This window comes from Ipomoea triloba, chromosome 3, assembly GCF_003576645.1.
Source record: "Ipomoea triloba cultivar NCNSP0323 chromosome 3, ASM357664v1".
NCBI lineage: Eukaryota > Viridiplantae > Streptophyta > Magnoliopsida > Solanales > Convolvulaceae > Ipomoea > Ipomoea triloba.
In genome coordinates, this window is record NC_044918.1 from 5188422 (window position 1) to 5209163 (window position 20742).

At 36.9% G+C, this 20742-nt stretch overlaps 2 protein-coding genes across 2 annotated transcripts; one reads left to right on the forward strand and one right to left on the reverse strand.

Moving 5' to 3' along the window:
• Window positions 1–946: 946 nt before the first annotated feature.
• Window positions 947–5019, reverse strand: LOC116014426 (probable serine/threonine-protein kinase abkC). The gene is made up of 5 exons (XM_031254479.1): window positions 4780–5019; window positions 2870–4199; window positions 2428–2697; window positions 1391–1546; window positions 947–1221 (listed from the first exon to the last, which is right to left on the reverse strand). Exons 1-5 carry the CDS (start codon window positions 4785–4787, stop codon window positions 1102–1104), a joined length of 1884 nt encoding a protein of 627 aa, XP_031110339.1. The 5' UTR covers window positions 4788–5019; the 3' UTR covers window positions 947–1101.
• Window positions 5020–9003: 3984 nt separating this feature from the next.
• LOC116014044 (lactoylglutathione lyase-like) lies at window positions 9004–10467 on the forward strand. Its single transcript, XM_031254031.1, has 3 exons — window positions 9004–9255; window positions 9363–9480; window positions 9813–10467. The coding sequence occupies exons 1-3, from the start codon at window positions 9083–9085 to the stop codon at window positions 10158–10160; spliced, it is 639 nt and encodes a 212-aa protein (XP_031109891.1). The 5' UTR covers window positions 9004–9082; the 3' UTR covers window positions 10161–10467.
• The last annotated feature ends 10275 nt before the right edge of the window (window positions 10468–20742 follow it).

Consider the following 20742-nt stretch of genomic DNA (forward strand, 5'->3'; position numbering starts at 1 on the left):
TAAGATTTGATTATCCTTCAATAAAAAATGGAAAATATTACTCATATGTACTCCTAAATTTTACTCTCAACTTTCACTCCATCTCACAAAATTTTGATGTTGACATTTTCATTGGAACCCATAGAATGAAGATAACTAATCACCAATTGCCACATCAGAGAATAGATGTAGTAGAATTCATTAAAAACTCAATTCCCTAATTAAAAATGGGTATCATTTCATCTTATCCCTCCTCATCTGTCACTTCTTGATCTATCATCCCTTCACTACATCCCTTAGATTTTTGTTTTTATTCTTTGTTCATATTGGTGCTTTGGATGCCATTATATTATGATCAATTATTTTGATTTATTGTTTTTGTATTTTTAAAACATTTATTCTCATTATAAGGTCATACATAACCAAACATCAATATTGATAATCATTCTAATTCCACCCTACTACCAACATACAAAATATTTTCACTACTATTATCATTATTAAGTATTTGATTTTCATTCAGATTCTAATTTTCATGTGCGAACTAAATGCACCCTAATTTTTTTATTTTTTTTTTGTTTTCTTGAATTTTGTTCTATATATTGTTGTAATTGGACAAGGTGGTTTTAGAATTTTTGTAATGGGTCGTTGATTTAGCCATATTAGGCCCATCTGGTAAGACCAGTGGGTTGACAACTTGACATGAATGAAACCCAAAATTTCGAGTGGTTTTAGTTCAAACTTTAAATCGAAATGAAATGGGAATTAAATACTTGATAGGTGATAATGGTAAATGGTAATGACTTTAAGTAAAATGGGTCACTTTGTTTGATAGTAAATAAAAATTGGAATCAAAATAAATAATTAATTAATTATTTAAAAATGATATATGTTATATATTAAAATTTCATATTTAATACATGGACAATAACTTTTTTTTTAGTTCTATTGTTTAAAAATAAAGGAGTGAAACAATAATTGATTTTTGTAATTACTAAAAGATTTGAATCCAATAGTAAGATAACAAAAGTAAACAAACAAACATTTTAATGAATATCATAACCCATAGTAGAGTGCAAAAGTCCCCAACCAAACACCACCTTGGTCCATCTAACAAGATTCTTAAGGTGCCATGAGTCCTTCAATTGTGTAAGAAAGTGACTTTGCCCAGTCTGCCTTCAACACCACTGTCTGCAACGTCTGCATTATATCATAATCTGGATCGAGCTTCCGCTGCCAACCCTGCCCAAAACCACTGCTTAACTCTCCACTCATACCATCATATAACCTCAAGGATAAAGATCATGTTTTAAAACCTCAAGATATTTTGTAAGGCATAAAGAAACCATCTTTCATTAACATGCTAAACCGCCAACAAGCAGAAACCAGAGAGAGGAAGAAACTAAACTACCTCCAAGACTAAAGTTGTGACCATCACAGTTGTGGCATTCCCATCAATGTTCACTCTGTGCCGCCTGATTTGCTCCAGCAGTTGCACCATGCACTCAGCAGGATGGACTGAGTCGCCTTCTGGACTTCCCCAGAAATCAAAAGACTCTTTCACTTCCTGTTGCACAATGCCATATTCAAACACCTTATCATCTTCTTTTTCCTATTATTTGAGTTAATATAGGCCCTGTTTGGTAACATAATTAGCTTAGCCAATTTTGACTTATTTGACCACTATTACCTGCTTGACTTGATTAAACAACCAAAATAAGTGTTTGATTTATTTAGCTTTCTGTAACAGGTTATTGCTCCAAAATGCTAGAACAACAAATATAAGTGTTTGATTTATTAGCTTTTTGAGAAAGTCATTTTGCATGTAAACAGCTATCTGCTAACAGCTAATTTACCAAACATCTTTCTACAATTAGCTAATGTTATCAACTAGTCAAACCCGCTAACCCAATCTGCTAACAGTTATTTACCAAACACCCCCATAACCTTTTCAATCTTTTGGGCTAAGGGGATGGATGGTGCAATTGGATTCTTGGAATGCCTGCACACTAGATCAATTGGCAAAGGTAAACGTGTAGAATATTGAAGTATAAAGTTGCAGAATAGAGGTGTGTTCAAACTGATGTCGCAACAACTATTATAGCAAACACGGGATAGAAAGAAAATAACACAAGGAATATTATTGCAGATGGTTGATGTTTTCTGATGCTTACTCTCACTTAAACCCATGATTACAAAGCTTGTCCTAAATACCTTTATATAGGTATTCAAGGCGACTAGAAAGTAGGATCAAGGCACAGAATTAGAATCTCTAACTAATAGATTCAAGCTCTTCTGCTCTTGCTTCATTGGTGAAATGGGAAGGAAATAAAGAGAATAGGGTGCCTTTGTGATCTCACATATTTCTTGTTATCTGACTGAAAGAACTCAGATGAACATGCAAGTTTTGAGCATCTAAAACAATTAAAAAAAAATGCAATATTCCACCTGAATAAAGGCCTCTGGGTTAGGGCAGTTCTGTTTCTTTGATAACCTCAAAGTGCACTCTGCTGCAGTGCGGCCATCTCGACAAGCTACAGCCTTAAATAAGTCCAGTAGGTTCATCTGATCACTATGAGAAAGCTCTGCAGTCATGCCTACATCAAGGAAAATAACATGAGGCTTTGATTTGAAGATGCATTTCCATGAAGACTTGCTCGGGGCTACCCGAACAAGGATGTTTCCAGGATGCATGTCAGCATGGATGAAATTGTCCACCTAAAATAAGAAACAATTGTAAGAAACCAACCAAGTCGCATACTTCATGATCAAGCAGAACAATAAATGCATCTTATTGCTGGGACAAAACCAAACACTGATATTTAAGGCCCAACCAAAGCTGCAGTGCAAGACAAAGAAACAAAAAAAAAAAAAAGAACATATGTATTACCAGAAGCATCTTGAGAAGTGCATGAGTGCCAATATGAGCAAGTGAGCTTTTAAGCCATTCATGCCCCTCGAGATCATCAACATAGTGTGAGACACTTTCCCCTTGCTCAAAAGTTTCCACCAATACTGATGGGTGTACTAGTGGATAAACAGGCTTTGGAAAAGAAACATCCTTCCATCTTCTAAAATTATAAATGAAACGGCTTAAATGGGCAGCTTCCCTTGCAAGGTCCACTTGGGACATCATAAAAACAGCAAACTGCTGGACGCTTTCATCCAATCTTAACCACTTAAGTGCAGGAAAAAATGCTGATGTCTTTGCAACTAAGTTGATTATCTCGAAATCTCTTTTTATGGATTCACCGACTCCAGGATGTCTAACCTTCACTGCAACAACTATCGGCTTGGTCTCCTTGCCACCATAGCGGTTTGGCAAGGAAGCTCGATGAACTTGAGCAATACTTCCAGATGCTACAGGCTTCTCCTCAAAGTCATCAAAGATTTCAGAAATTTTGCGGCCAAAAGCTCTTTCAATTGTCTTTTTTGTATAGGCAAAGCTATGTTCAGGAGCTTTTGTATGGAGCTTTGATAGTTCAGTGCATAAATCTCGAGGGAAGAGATCTGGTCGTGTAGCAGCCCACTGGCCCCATTTAATAAATGCAGGCCCTGCCATTTCAAGTGTTTTGTGAACAACCTGAAGCCAGATTCTCCTATAATGAGGTCCAAGGACATCTGCAAAGGGAGCCATTACTATGCTCGGGAAAAATAGAATTGCCAAATAAAAGGCTCTTAACAGCAGAGCAACACCATCAACCATGGACTCTAATGCCAAGCTAAAGAGAGCATGCCCATCTTGAGCTCGCATATATAATGTATCATTTCGGTTAACAAAATCTTTTCCTTGCGGAGCTTGTGCCAGTGCTACATTTCTTCCACATGTTAAGGCAAATAGACCAGGAACAACTACATAAGAGCGGTTCAAAGCCAAACTAACCGCTTGAGCAATTCTGTTTATAGCAAGAAAAGTTTGTCCTCTATATATAACCCTTTGTGAGAGCCTTGCCCAAACAAGATGGGCATGTTGTGCAATTGTATTTCTGGTTGGAATGGCAGAATGACTACTGTAGAAGTAGAAATTCTTCTGTATTCTATACATTGTGAATGAAACATGTCCTCTAGTTGGAGATATATATTGCACATGATACGAATATCGGGGAGAACATATTCCAATCCTAGTAAACCATCCATATTTCACTCCTTGTGAATAGACAGCACACTGGTTTCTTTGAATGGATTGTGCAACTCTTTTAATATTTTCAATTGCCAAGAACCTGCAAACACTCGCCAATTCAATTACTAACCATGAGAATATACAGTGAAACATCATCTTGCAGCCAAGAACACTCTCATACTTGGAAAGAATAGGAAAAGGTGGAGTTGGCCCCAACCAAGTTGGTTAGACCGTTGACTTGATAACTAAAAGGTTACAAGTTTTACTCCCCAGCCAGTGCGGCCTATTGGCCTTCTTCATTTGAGAAATTGAGCAGATAAACTATGATCAACCTAAATTGGTTTAACTCCTTTGCCACCTAGGGTTACTCAGTACACATGATCAAGTACTTGCTGCAGGTTTCCTCAGTCACTCAAATAAGAAAAGGTGGAGTCTTTGCATTTTCAAGTTAATAATGATGACATTATGCTATCAAGTACCAACATAAGTCATTTATAGAATAAATATAAAGTAGTGCAACTTTTGCCTAGAGAAAACAAGATTAAACAACTCCCAACCAGTAAAAGTATAAGAGCAGGGAAAAGGGGCAAAAGGAAACAGATCCGTAAGCATAAAACCGAATTCGCATGAACCAACGCAGGAAAAAAAGAATGGGAGAGAAATGCACGAAAAGAGAGGACCTTGACATGGCGGAGACGGTCACTGAACGGCGATGTGAGCGGCGGCGGCGACGGCGACTAGCATTTTCCGGCGAAGGTGGTGGGGGAGAAAAGCAGTAGAAGGTGTCATGAATTCATAACATAGTTTGAGCGTTTGTTGCTCCTCCGACAAACAAAACTTTGGGCTCCGGTTAGGTTGAGAACCCAAGCGGGGCAAGAAGGAGCAATTAGCGTAGGCCATGACATGAGTCCCTGTCCCTGTCCCTGTGGTGGATAATTGAACACAAGGCCTCTGTGTTTAATGCTCTGTTTTCCAGTCAACTTTTTTTTCTTTCCCGGATTAACGGAGTTGAAGCCTTCCACCTCTTATGCCAGGGCCCGGATTCACCTTGCAAAGGTAAACCCGAGTTTATATTCACAATTTCATAATCCTATGTTTATAATTTCATAATTCTATGTTAATAATTTTATAATCTCATATCCACAATTTCATAGCTCTATTCACAGTTTTATAACTTCATGTTCACAATTTTATAACTCTATTTTCAACAGTATGAAAACTCTATATTTAATAATATAACACAATTTTTGAATCTATATAATAAAATTGTGAATATAGAGTTCAAAAGTTGTGAATATTGAGTAATGTAATAATTTTGTATATTGAGATCTAAAATTGTGAATATAAAATTGTAAAATTGTGAATATAAAATTCTAAATTTGTAAACATAGACTCAGGTCCACCTTGTAATGTGGACCCTGAGTCCATACTCCATAGCATAATTTGCCGAAGCCTTGCATTGAATTTCAACCCATAAAGTCCGATTAGAGCAATTTTTACCGTGGATCATGGTCTACCTAGCAGCATAGACTTATCACTTAATTCATTTAATTAACAATATTACTTTATTTTTAGTTTATTTTTTGCGCACAAAATTAAAGTATCATTTTAATTATATTACAGTTTCATTTAAGAATGTACATTATTGTATGAACTCTATTTTTTAGTTTCATTTTCCACGCACAATAGTTTTATTATAATAACGTTGAGATATAATTTTAATTAAACTTTATGTTCATTTGAAAATATTTGTTATTGTATGAGTTCTGTTTTTTAGTTTTATTTTCAACACATTAGTTTTATTATATTAATACTAAAGTATTATTTTGATTCTAGTGCAGTTTCATATGGCATTATACGTTACTACATGAGCTATGTTTTTTAGTCTTATTTTTCACACACACTAATAATTTACATACTAAATATTCACACTTTACATACTAAATGTTCACAATTCAAATTGTGAACATTCAGTATGCAAATTGTGTATTTTGGATACGGGTTCACCTTGCAAGGTGGACCTGGGTCCACAGAGTAATTTTTCCTAATTTCATTTTAGAACATTAAAGTATCATTTTAATTCTACTATATTTTCATTTGACATTTGACAATCATATTAGACCATGATCCATATAGTGTTGTGTAAACTATGGTCCATTGAATAACAATTTGAACGATTAATACATTTGAGTCTAAAATTAGTCGTTGTCATGTTTGAGAAACTTAAAATTATTATCAAATGTAGATTTGGGCTCATACTCAGTTTACTTGTACTATATATAAGTTGTATCTTTGGTGGCCCGGGCGGTGGCACTAATGACACAACTCGTCAATAGTTCACATAACTACAAGTTTTACAACAATGAAATCTATTAATATCAAAGATCTTGTGGTCTAGTGGCATCTGGTGTCCCGGTTAACACTCCCACATAGATGATGAGAGTGAATTCGCCTCTCAGTGGAGTCAACTGTTGACTCTTTGTGCTTCATTAGGTTGAAAAAGTATAACAGAGTACTAAAACAAAAAATCTATTAATAATTTTTTATATTTAATCAGTATGTAATTCTTTATTCAGTAGTTATGATTTTCTTTTTTCTTTTTTTTTTTAACACAGTTATGATTTTTCTAGTTATTCATTGATATTTTAAAGATCTTGATATAATTATTTGTTGATGGTAATTTAAATATAATTATTAGGTGATTTTCTTTTTGAAATAAATTTTTTTATGATCAATAAAGCTTGGTCAAGTTTTAATATTGTGCCAAAGTTGTAACTTAATAATGATAATATCATGGATTTATCACTGTTGCAGCCGCGTAGCTTGCCCCAAAAGGAAAAGAGGCTGAAATATTTTGACATAAAAGTTGTAAAAACGTATGAAATTAGAAGCATCCAAGAAATTTCGTATGATATTTAGGAAAAATTAGAGAAATCATTGGGATAAATATTCATATACATTTCACAACACATTTTCTTAAAAAGTCTTATATTCACCTACAAGCTAGAAAGCAGTACATGTTGTGTAATTAATACTACTTTTGGATATAATGAAAGTTAGTATAATGAATAATAATTAAGTAAGTTTAGAACAAATCTTAGATGATTGTTACAATATATGAGGTTTAGAGCGTCAAAAAGAGAACAATTTATTTGTTTGTTTATTTATTTGCATGAGATTATATATATATAGAGGGATATAATTTTGTGAGAACGACTTCTTAGCAAAAAATTGTAAACTGATCTTAACTATTGATTAGGAAAAAGATTGGCATCATATCCCTAAATTAAGGAAGAAAAAATTAAAAATAGAAAATATGGTAACATTTTAATAAATATTTTAAAATTTTAAGTGAATTATGCATAACTGGAAATTAAAGTGCATCCGATAATACGTTTATATGCGCTCAAAAGGTTGCACTTCACATATCAGTGGATGCACTTTGTAATTTTGTGCACTTTGTATTTTACAATTTTTATATAGGTGGCATTTCTCATTTGAATATACATATTAATCTAATCCGTTCATTTAGGAGGATCAAGAGCATGAAATTAAAGGAAAAATGTGGTGACATTTTCATAATTAGTACGATTCATTTGCAATCATTTGATAATGCATTTGCAGATAAGTGACATCAGAATCTATAATAGCGTACTCAAGTGTATACACTTTTAGTTACGCTATCTATTATTATGAAAATGTCACTACATCTTATACAGTTGATAAACTCAAGATAAATGGATGAAATTAATTGACACTTTTTTATAGACAATTTATACCTTCTTTTATATATATAGGGTGATATGAAAAATCGGTAGACATTATATTATATAGAGGGTAACAAGATAAACCTGTAGACATTACTAGAGAGTATGCATGGAACAGGGCGGATCAAACTTATGACCTCTCACTTGGACGAGTCACAACTATGCCCCTTAACCACAATGTTTTTGGCCCAAAGTGTGGACTTAACAATGCATATATGATGACTAGCTAATTTCTTTATGGTGTTATTTTGTACATTAATAGTTCAAAATCTTTCTTTTGTACTTTGCAATATACTCCGTTATAATTATGTTTACTTTTACACCTACGATCAACGTAACTCTTCATTAACTTCACAAAACTATAGCCATCACACTGTTCCATTGGGGAAAACGTGCAAGTAATTCAAACTCCACCTTCCTTCATTTTTCTCTAATTATACACTAAGGCTATCCTGCATGAAACATGCCATACACTCTTCGTAGTGCATGTTACAATAGTTTGAATGCTTTGCGATTTATCTTCTCCACCAAGTTTTAAAGGCGGAGTGGTGAGAATTCTCAAGATTAAAAAAAAAAAATCACTTTAGCATGCAACCTAGCTAGCTAAGCTGATCATGTTGTTGACTTAATGACCGCAATGTTACAAGTTTGACTCTCAGTGTGTGCAGTCTATTGACTTTATTAATTTGAGCTACGTTGGTCAGACTGTTGACTTGATAACCATTATATTACAAGTTTGAGTACCAATATGAGCGGCCTATTAAATTTCTTAATTTGAATCTCTTAAGTATGAGCAACAACCTAATCTAAGTTAATTTACGTCTTTGCGATTCTTTGTCAGCTAGGGTTACAAAGCAAAAATAGTCCTAGACTACCATGCATATTAAATTAAGTCTGCACTTAATTAATATATGGTGTAATTTTTTAAAATTACATGCACATGTGAAATGGTGATATATCAACATAGGAATACAACTTTGTTCTTATATGCCATATGATAGGAACTTACCTGGAAGGTTCTTGGCACCTCGATCACAATACCAGAAAGGGAAACACCAGAAATTAAACAACACTTCAATTCACGCTTCAATTCATCATTCTATAAATTAAGAATACCCCAGCAGATAGATCTATCACTTCATCTCATCAGCTACATATATACTAATTAAGAATATTATCCAGCCAATATCTATATATCATATCAGAAACTGAAGAAATGATGATGGAGATTGAGGAAGTGAGGAGTTTGGAGCAGCCGCTGCCTCTTCTCTCACTCAACCATGTCTCTATTCTGGTTAAGGATGTCTGGGATTCTGTCAGGTTCTACGAAGATATCTTGGGTTTCTGCTCTGTTAAACGCCCTTCTTCTCTCAATTTCCGTGGAGCTTGGTAAGCTTAATTAATTATTCATCAATTTCAGATAGATTATAATGCTGATAGTACGTACTAGCTTAGGTACATTAATTTTCGTCAAACGTTTGTACATACATACATAGGTTGTACAACTATGGCATTGGCATACATTTGCTGGAAAATGAATCCCTGCAAGATTGTGATGACACTGTGAACCACCCTCGTCCAATTAATCCCAAGGACAACCACATTTCTTTTCAGGTAATTAAATTATTCATTTTTCAATATATAAAAAAAATTATATTTTTAGTTATCTTTCAGGTATACCTGTATGGCTGTATGTAATATGTGTGACTATCTTTTAACCCCAAAATTATGTGTCAAGTAGCAATTTTAATTTTTTAAGGATTATTTCTGCTACTAATATATCACATAATAAAGTGACGGATTTAATCCTTCTTTCAGTGAATAATCCAACACTTTGCGCATAATTTAGAAGTTAAAAATAACCATGAATATAACTCATTAATTAACTCTGATATGTACCGCGTGTATAACTAGAGATTATTTTTTAATTTGTTTGGGCAATCAAGTGCACGGATGTGGTGGTGGTGAGGAAGAGATTGGAAGAGATGGGGATGAGATACGTGACGGCGGTGGTGGAGGAGGACGGGATAACGGTGGACCAAGTTTTTTTCCACGACCCGGATGGGTACATGATTGAAATATGCAACTGTGAAAACATCCCAATGCGCCCTGTCGCTTCCCTCGCCTGCCCTTTCAAGAATCCCAACTTCAACAAAATGGAAGCTCATCGTCCACGCGCCGCCGCCGCCGGTGGGGCTACAACTGGGTTCGATGCTCGTCCCTGCCGCAGGTTCATGGAGACAACTCTCATGATGGAGAGCTTGAGCATGGACATGCTCAACTTCTCATTTTAATTTAATTTCTCAAATTTAACGTTTGATTCTATTCGTCTTAAGAAAGACGGCAAGATCAAACGTTAAATCACATATTATGCATACATTAGAAACTTAATGTATGTGTTAATGCTGCTTGTTTAATTAATTAAGTATTTATGATTTGCCCAGAAGAGTACAAAACGTACTCAATTTCGCATTCCAGCTTGTATTGCAAAAACCAAAGGGGGGTTTGGTAATGGTATGTGTGTGATGGATTATTGCATATTGAATTTGTATAAAGTAAATTTGAATTGAAGTAAATAATATCATGTATTCATGTTTGTGTTTGTGTTTTTGTTTATTATATTGTCTTTTACAAACTTAAATAGTTTTCCATTTTTTTATATATATAAAAAAATCTTATTAATGTCGTATTCTTATATTGTATTTTCTCCCAATTCAATTTACTGACTTGGTTTGTATGCGTTCCGCATGCACCGCCCATATTTAATTTGGGGGGATTAATATTTGAAAATAGTTTAAATTCAAACTTAATGAATATGTTTTTTTTTTTTAATTAAAACACAAAGAGAATATTAAATTAAAATATGCAAATATAATCAGGAGGGGAAAATTCTCAAACTAGAGGAGCCCACGGAAGTCAACACTAGAGCATAGACAACTTGGTTCATTGATCTAATTAAGAATCACACTAAAATGACAAGAATTAATAGAACCTAGCAACGAAACATAGTATTGATAAACAAAATGAAGATAAGTAAAATCTAAAGTATTCCTAGTTAAGCTTCGGCAGAGGTTCTGGCAATCTATTTCTACTCAAACATTACCCAACCCTTTTTTCTTGATCCACAAAAGAGCTTGTTGGGTTTTATAAGTGTATGTGCGACTCAAGCAAGGTTACGAACCTCTGCTAAATACAGGTTTAATCTAGGTTGTGTGCTGGGAGAGATTTTGGAGTGAACGAGGAAAGGAATTGTGTGTCGTGTTAAGAACACTACCTTAAAAGCATTTAAACCAGGGAATCTATGCTTTCGACCGGCACACACAAGCAAATAGCAGGTCAGAACCTGCTTTGTATATATTAGCTCAGACAGTAATACGCAAGGCAAGAAGGGAAGAAGATTAAGCTCTTGTTGTGTCTTTCTCAGTAAAGGAAATGATGTTTATATACTACAAACATAACCAACTTATTCTTAGGTAGCCACAAAAATGAGAGGAAAGTGGATCATGAAGCCACGTACATGCTTCCACATGCAAACACGTTTCTGGTTGTTGAGTTATGTGGACAAGGTCTGAAAGGAACCCTCAAAATTAGGAAATAGAAATGGTATTGGGAGCAGACCAAAGGCCTTAGTCTTTAATGTTTCCCAACAATCCCCCACACATTTAAAGGTAAGGGTTGGATAGGAGAACATCTGAGCTAAACAATTGCAAGAGTTAATTTTATGTCAGGGTCAGAGACTTGAACTGACATGCAGCATAATTAAGTAATTTACTATCCGTGAGTGAATTGCTTCTTGCACTCGCCAGTTAGCTAAATTTTGAACTTAAATGTGCAATTTAACTCAAGCTCTGCACAGTCAAATACTTTGACCTCGAAATTCCCTTTTTAGTCTACCTTAGCGTAGACTTTAACTCTGTCAAGTCTATCTCGACATAGACCACCCATTCAGGCTACAGAGTATACACTCATAGTATAGGTGTAAGTCTTTCCATGATTTCGTTTGACCACAAAGGTGGTGTCCATCATGAATTCCTTACCTCGTTTGGATTTAATCCCATCTCCCTTGAAGTTTCAAGGATGGCCTTTCGATTTAGGCCTTTTGTGAGAGGATCTGCTATATTCCTCTCAGATCTCACAAATTCCATTGTGATAACCCCGTTCAGCATTAGCTGTCTTATAGACTCATGTCTGACTCTTATGTGTCTTCTTTTCCCATTGTAGACACTGTTTTGTGCAACACAGATCGCGGTCTGTGAGTCACAATGTATAGGCACAGCAGGAGTTGGACTCCCCCACAATGGCACGTCTGCCAGTAAATTTCGTAGCCACTCGGCCTCTTGACTTGCTAGATCTAACGCTATGAACTCAGCTTCCATGGTTGATCTAGCAATGCATGATTGTTTAGTTGATTTCCACGATACAGCGGCACCACACATGGTGAACACATATCCGCTAGTCGAGTTTACATCAGCACTGTCATTTACCCAATTTGCATCACAGAACCCTTCCATCACAGCTGGGTATCCTGTATAGTTGAGTCCCCAATCTACAGTGCCTCTAAGGTACCGAAGTACTCGTCTCAGTGCCTCCCAATGCGGAGCACTTGGGTTGTGAGTGTAGCGACTGAGCTTGTTTACTGCAAATGCAACATCAGGTCTAGTATAGTTCATTAGGAACATTAGACTCCCAATTATCTTTGCATATTTTTCTTGAGACACACTCGCCTCAGTATTCTTTGATAGTTTGATACTAGGATCATACGGGGTTTTGGCCGGGGTTACATCATAACTGTCGAACTTCTTTAGAAGTTTTTCTGTATAGTGACTTTGGGATAGAAGATACCCTTTCTCAGTTTTAGTAACTTTTATCCCGAGTATCACATCGGCTTCCCCCAGATCCTTCATATCAAATTTCTCACAGAGTGATCTCTTAGCCTCATTTATTGTTTCAATATCTGAGCTGAAAATAAGCATATCATCTACATAGAGGCATATAATCACAACTTTAGACTCTATCTCTTTAGTGTATAGCAGGCATCCGACCGGTTAGCCGAGTAACCCAGGTCTAATAAAGTTTTATGAAACTTTTCATACCACTGCTTGGGGGCTTGTTTTAAGCCGTAAAGAGATTTCTTAAGTCTACATACCTTTCCTTCCTGGCCGAGTTCTATGCATCCAGGAGGTTGTTCCATATATATTTCTTCTTCTAAATCACCATTTAGAAATGCTGTTTTCACGTCCATTTGGTGGACTATTAACCTGTGTAAAGAGGCTAAAGCAAAGAGTACACGTATGGTAGCGACTTTTGTTACTGGTGAATATGTATAAAAGTAATCTTCACCAAACTTCTGAGTGTAGCCTTTGGCTACTAGCCTTGCTTTAAACCTTTCAATTGAGCCATCAAGCCTCAACTTCCTTTTAAAGATCCATTTACAGCCGATCGGTCTACACCCTTTGGGTAGATTCACCAATTCCCAAGTGAGGTTTGACTGTATTGAGTCTAACTCACTTTTGACTGCTTCCTTCCATAAGGTAGAATCGACAGAACGCATGGCTTCTTTAAAGGTCTTTGGCTCTTCTTCTAAAACTAGTTGACAAATGAGCTGATCACATAGCTCATTTAAGTCTTTCAACTCTGTTAAATATGTTATAAAGTCAGNGTATGCGTTCCGCATGCACCGCCCATATTTAATTTGGGGGGATTAATATTTGAAAATAGTTTAAATTCAAACTTAATGAATATGTTTTTTTTTTTTAATTAAAACACAAAGAGAATATTAAATTAAAATATGCAAATATAATCAGGAGGGGAAAATTCTCAAACTAGAGGAGCCCACGGAAGTCAACACTAGAGCATAGACAACTTGGTTCATTGATCTAATTAAGAATCACACTAAAATGACAAGAATTAATAGAACCTAGCAACGAAACATAGTATTGATAAACAAAATGAAGATAAGTAAAATCTAAAGTATTCCTAGTTAAGCTTCGGCAGAGGTTCTGGCAATCTATTTCTACTCAAACATTACCCAACCCTTTTTTCTTGATCCACAAAAGAGCTTGTTGGGTTTTATAAGTGTATGTGCGACTCAAGCAAGGTTACGAACCTCTGCTAAATACAGGTTTAATCTAGGTTGTGTGCTGGGAGAGATTTTGGAGTGAACGAGGAAAGGAATTGTGTGTCGTGTTAAGAACACTACCTTAAAAGCATTTAAACCAGGGAATCTATGCTTTCGACCGGCACACACAAGCAAATAGCAGGTCAGAACCTGCTTTGTATATATTAGCTCAGACAGTAATACGCAAGGCAAGAAGGGAAGAAGATTAAGCTCTTGTTGTGTCTTTCTCAGTAAAGGAAATGATGTTTATATACTACAAACATAACCAACTTATTCTTAGGTAGCCACAAAAATGAGAGGAAAGTGGATCATGAAGCCACGTACATGCTTCCACATGCAAACACGTTTCTGGTTGTTGAGTTATGTGGACAAGGTCTGAAAGGAACCCTCAAAATTAGGAAATAGAAATGGTATTGGGAGCAGACCAAAGGCCTTAGTCTTTAATGTTTCCCAACAATCCCCCACACATTTAAAGGTAAGGGTTGGATAGGAGAACATCTGAGCTAAACAATTGCAAGAGTTAATTTTATGTCAGGGTCAGAGACTTGAACTGACATGCAGCATAATTAAGTAATTTACTATCCGTGAGTGAATTGCTTCTTGCACTCGCCAGTTAGCTAAATTTTGAACTTAAATGTGCAATTTAACTCAAGCTCTGCACAGTCAAATACTTTGACCTCGAAATTCCCTTTTTAGTCTACCTTAGCGTAGACTTTAACTCTGTCAAGTCTATCTCGACATAGACCACCCATTCAGGCTACAGAGTATACACTCATAGTATAGGTGTAAGTCTTTCCATGATTTCGTTTGACCACAAAGGTGGTGTCCATCATGAATTCCTTACCTCGTTTGGATTTAATCCCATCTCCCTTGAAGTTTCAAGGATGGCCTTTCGATTTAGGCCTTTTGTGAGAGGATCTGCTATATTCCTCTCAGATCTCACAAATTCCATTGTGATAACCCCGTTCAGCATTAGCTGTCTTATAGACTCATGTCTGACTCTTATGTGTCTTCTTTTCCCATTGTAGACACTGTTTTGTGCAACACAGATCGCGGTCTGTGAGTCACAATGTATAGGCACAGCAGGAGTTGGACTCCCCCACAATGGCACGTCTGCCAGTAAATTTCGTAGCCACTCGGCCTCTTGACTTGCTAGATCTAACGCTATGAACTCAGCTTCCATGGTTGATCTAGCAATGCATGATTGTTTAGTTGATTTCCACGATACAGCGGCACCACACATGGTGAACACATATCCGCTAGTCGAGTTTACATCAGCACTGTCATTTACCCAATTTGCATCACAGAACCCTTCCATCACAGCTGGGTATCCTGTATAGTTGAGTCCCCAATCTACAGTGCCTCTAAGGTACCGAAGTACTCGTCTCAGTGCCTCCCAATGCGGAGCACTTGGGTTGTGAGTGTAGCGACTGAGCTTGTTTACTGCAAATGCAACATCAGGTCTAGTATAGTTCATTAGGAACATTAGACTCCCAATTATCTTTGCATATTTTTCTTGAGACACACTCGCCTCAGTATTCTTTGATAGTTTGATACTAGGATCATACGGGGTTTTGGCCGGGGTTACATCATAACTGTCGAACTTCTTTAGAAGTTTTTCTGTATAGTGACTTTGGGATAGAAGATACCCTTTCTCAGTTTTAGTAACTTTTATCCCGAGTATCACATCGGCTTCCCCCAGATCCTTCATATCAAATTTCTCACAGAGTGATCTCTTAGCCTCATTTATTGTTTCAATATCTGAGCTGAAAATAAGCATATCATCTACATAGAGGCATATAATCACAACTTTAGACTCTATCTCTTTAGTGTATAGCAGGCATCCGACCGGTTAGCCGAGTAACCCAGGTCTAATAAAGTTTTATGAAACTTTTCATACCACTGCTTGGGGGCTTGTTTTAAGCCGTAAAGAGATTTCTTAAGTCTACATACCTTTCCTTCCTGGCCGAGTTCTATGCATCCAGGAGGTTGTTCCATATATATTTCTTCTTCTAAATCACCATTTAGAAATGCTGTTTTCACGTCCATTTGGTGGACTATTAACCTGTGTAAAGAGGCTAAAGCAAAGAGTACACGTATGGTAGCGACTTTTGTTACTGGTGAATATGTATAAAAGTAATCTTCACCAAACTTCTGAGTGTAGCCTTTGGCTACTAGCCTTGCTTTAAACCTTTCAATTGAGCCATCAAGCCTCAACTTCCTTTTAAAGATCCATTTACAGCCGATCGGTCTACACCCTTTGGGTAGATTCACCAATTCCCAAGTGAGGTTTGACTGTATTGAGTCTAACTCACTTTTGACTGCTTCCTTCCATAAGGTAGAATCGACAGAACGCATGGCTTCTTTAAAGGTCTTTGGCTCTTCTTCTAAAACTAGTTGACAAATGAGCTGATCACATAGCTCATTTAAGTCTTTCAACTCTGTTAAATATGTTATAAAGTCATCATTTAAGTCTTTCAACTCTGTTAAATATGTTATAAAGTCAGAGCCAAAGTTTTTCTCAATTCTGGGATATGTTATAAAGTCAGAGCCAAAGTTTTTCTCAATTCTGGGCCTTTTGCTTCTTCTAAGCTCATCATCAGTATCATTTGTACTACTTGGGAATACAACATGATCATTGCTTTGAAGTCTGTCAACACATAAGTCATTAGAATTTTTTAAGGGAAATAAATGTTCAAAAAAGATAGCGTCTCTAGATTCACACATGGAGCGATTCTCTAGACACATAAATCTGTAAGCTGCACTGTTCTTAGCATACCCAACAAAAATGGCATCTATTGTTTTAGGTCCCAAATTGGGCCTTTTGAAGGACGGTAGTCCTACCTTTGCTAAGCAGCCCCATACTTTAAAGTATTTTATGTTAGGGGTATGCCCTCTCCACAACTCATAGGGGGTTTTGTCAAACCCTTTATGGGGAACTCTATTTAAGATGTGGTTAGCTGTAATAACAGCTTCCCCCCACAAGGAGTCTGGAGCACCTGAGCTGATTAACATTGCATTAATCATCTCTTTAAGAGTTCTATTCTTTCTTTCTGCTATGCCATTTTGTTGGGGTGTGTAAGGAGCAGTTACCTCATGTATTATACCTGAAGACTCACACAGCCTTTTGAGAGAATTCGCTTCATATTCTCCTCCTCTGTCTGATCGAAGCCTTTTTATCTTTTTATCCAATTGGTTTTCTACTTCTGCTTTGAAAACCATAAATTTTTGTTCTGCTTCATCTTTTGATCTTAAAAGATATAATTTTGTATAACGAGAGAAATCATCAATAAACGTAATATAGTAACGTTTCCCACCTCTACTTTCAGTATTTTTAAAATCTGCTAAGTCAGAATGAATCAATTCTAACACAGACGTGGTATGATGATTTACAGAGGAGAAAGATTTTCTAGCAAATTTGGCTTCGGCGCATGTTTCACATTGAGTGTACGAATCGCTAGACAAGTTTGGTAACAAATTCATACATTTCAGTCTATTTAAGCACTTTGTACCAATATGTCCTAATCTACCATGCCAGATGTTAACAGAGACAGAGATATAAGCAGAAGGAGAACCATTATTATTATTGCCTATAACATGCCAATTTGGAAGAAAGTCATAAATAGAGGTCGCAGTACGACCCTCACGAGAAAAAGGCCTAATTACAGTAACGTCTAACACAAATAGCCCTCCACGCAAGTATCCCTTCCCAAGAAATTTCCCATAACGAGTCATGACCAGGCGGTCAGACTCAAACACCATCTTAATACCGGCCCTATTTAATAAGGCTCCGGAAATTAAGTTTCTACGAAGGGAAGGGACGTATAACACATCGGAAATTAAGTTTCTACGAAGGGAAGGGACGTATAACACATTTTTAATTAAGTTTCTACGAAGGGAAGGGACGTATAACACATTTTTAAGCATCAACTGACGAAGGGAAGGGACGTATAACACATTTTTAAGCATCAACTGCTTCCCAGAATATAACATAAGTTCTACTGTCCCTCTACCACTTACCTGGGAGAATAACATAAGTTCTACTGTCCCTCTACCACTTACCTGGGAGATGCTGGAGTTTCCCATGAATACTTGTTCTCCTTCAGTGATAGGTTCAAACACTTTGAACAAGTCCTTGTTGTTGCAGAAGTGACGAGACGCACCTGTGTCCACGACCCACTCTTCTGGATCTCCCACTATGTTGGCTTCAGTTATCACCGCTGCTACCACTTCAGTGTTCTCCGTGTCTTCCAACAGGTGAGCTTGGTTCTTGGACCTTCCAGTGTTGGATTTTTGATTGTTTTGTTCAATTCCTTTGCGGTGGTAGCACTGAGCAGCTCGATGGCCCTTTTTTCCACAAACAAAGCACCCAGCATCTTTTCCGTTCTTCTGGATTTTGCCATTCCTCGGCTGGTAATTATTGGATTTATTCTTGAAGTTCTTTTTATTGTGTCTCTTTTGATCACCAATTTTTGGCCTTTCAACGCCAACACCTGTTTCAACAACGTTAGCTTTGGCATTGTCAAGGAAAGCAACAGACCTGAGCATTATGCGGTTTTCCTCTTCAATGTTTAGGCTGTTGACCAACTGCTGTAGGGTCCACTTGCGTCTCTCATGCTTCATTTTATTTTTGAAGTCCAACCAGGACTCAGGTAGCTTCTCAATAAGAGCATCAGTTAAAAATACATCATTTACCTCTACTCCTTCGGCATTCATATCAGCAACTAGATTTTCGAATTCGTGCACTTGTTCGACTATGGATTTTGTGTCTACCATTTTGAAATTCATCCATCGCCCCACAGCATATTTCCTTCTTCCGGCATCGTCAGTGCCATATTTCTGGCGCAATAGGTCCCAAATTGTTTTGGCAGACTTATGGCCAGAAAACATGTCAAATAACGAATTTGACATACATTGCAGAATTATTGCTCGAGCAGTCTTGTTGTCCTTTTCAATTTTTGCACTGACCTGTGATGATGTAGCTGAAGGCGTTGGTGCAGGTGCCTTCGGATCAAGAGTGGCGTCAGCAGCCGTATCCTGCGTATCGTCCTTCTCAGTTTGCTTCTGAGTTTGTGTAGACGTGGAGTGCGTAGCTGGGCTGAGTGATGAGTAATCAGTATGGATTACGTAGTCAACATCTTTGTCTTCCAAGAGCATGATTATTTTTGCTGACCACCTTCGGTAATTGAGTCCCCCAGTCAGAGGTTCGATGATGGAGACATCAGTTTTTGCTGGCATCGCCATAGGTTGATAACTAGCTAAATGCTTTTAACTGTTGGGTTTTATAAGTGTATGTGCGACTCAAGCAAGGTTACGAACCTCTGCTAAATACAGGTTTAATCTAGGTTGTGTGCTGGGAGAGATTTTGGAGTGAACGAGGAAAGGAATTGTGTGTCGTGTTAAGAACACTACCTTAAAAGCATTTAAACCAGGGAATCTATGCTTTCGACCGGCACACACAAGCAAATAGCAGGTCAGAACCTGCTTTGTATATATTAGCTCAGACAGTAATACGCAAGGCAAGAAGGGAAGAAGATTAAGCTCTTGTTGTGTCTTTCTCAGTAAAGGAAATGATGTTTATATACTACAAACATAACCAACTTATTCTTAGGTAGCCACAAAAATGAGAGGAAAGTGGATCATGAAGCCACGTACATGCTTCCACATGCAAACACGTTTCTGGTTGTTGAGTTATGTGGACAAGGTCTGAAAGGAACCCTCAAAATTAGGAAATAGAAATGGTATTGGGAGCAGACCAAAGGCCTTAGTCTTTAATGTTTCCCAACAGAGCTTTCTTGCATGCTAAAGCTAGCCTCGGCTAACAATGGGTCCAGACACATGCGATAGGTCCATTTGAAGCAAACTTCCACCGTGCGAACATAAAACCCCTAGGAAGTTGTATTTGTAGTTTGATTTATTATGGCGTCAGTGCTACAAACAAACTACCATGCTACTGACGACGCTCCTGCTTCACAATCCACTTTCATATGTTCATTGATCAACCCAAGTTACCCATCAGCACAACTTCACCACCATGCAATGCAAAGCAGATAGAGGTACATACTCTACCACTCCAATTTGCAAGTCTAGTTGTTTGTAACCAGCCTGTAAATGATCCTTGCCATATACATGAAACCTTCAAAAACTACCTTATTCTTAGCCATCCATATTTGGGAGACTGACAGAAATGTGTCATTTTGTGGAAGAAGATCGAGACAAGAAAAGGACATTTTTTTAAGTTGTACAAAATAAGAAAAAAAAAAAACTCATTTCCTAGTTGCAAATGAGTTTCTCAAAAATTCAAAATGATTTTTTTTTTTTTTTGCTAAAATACGACAAAATGCATGTCCCACATGCGTTTCTCAATCATTGCCGGTTAATTATCATGAACTCCCGAGTATCAAGCAAGGCATGAGACATATTATACCAGAAACGCATGTCTCACATGCATTTTGTATTTTCTGACAAGAAATTCAAGTCAAAAAGTATCCTACCCCTGTCTCTTCTCCCACAAAATGACACATTTTAGTAAAAACCCCTCCATATTTCATGCAAAATTGATGCCACTAACCCCACAAAATCTTGTTGAAAACTCTACAACACCTTCTCCAACCATTGGATAAAATTTAAATCATCATATGCAATCTCCACTCCCACATCACATACGCCAAACTTGTTTGGACTATAAGTGTACTTGGTGGTTAATAAGTGCAAATTCCTAGTACTTCTACGTGCATAATTGATATCAAACTCATACG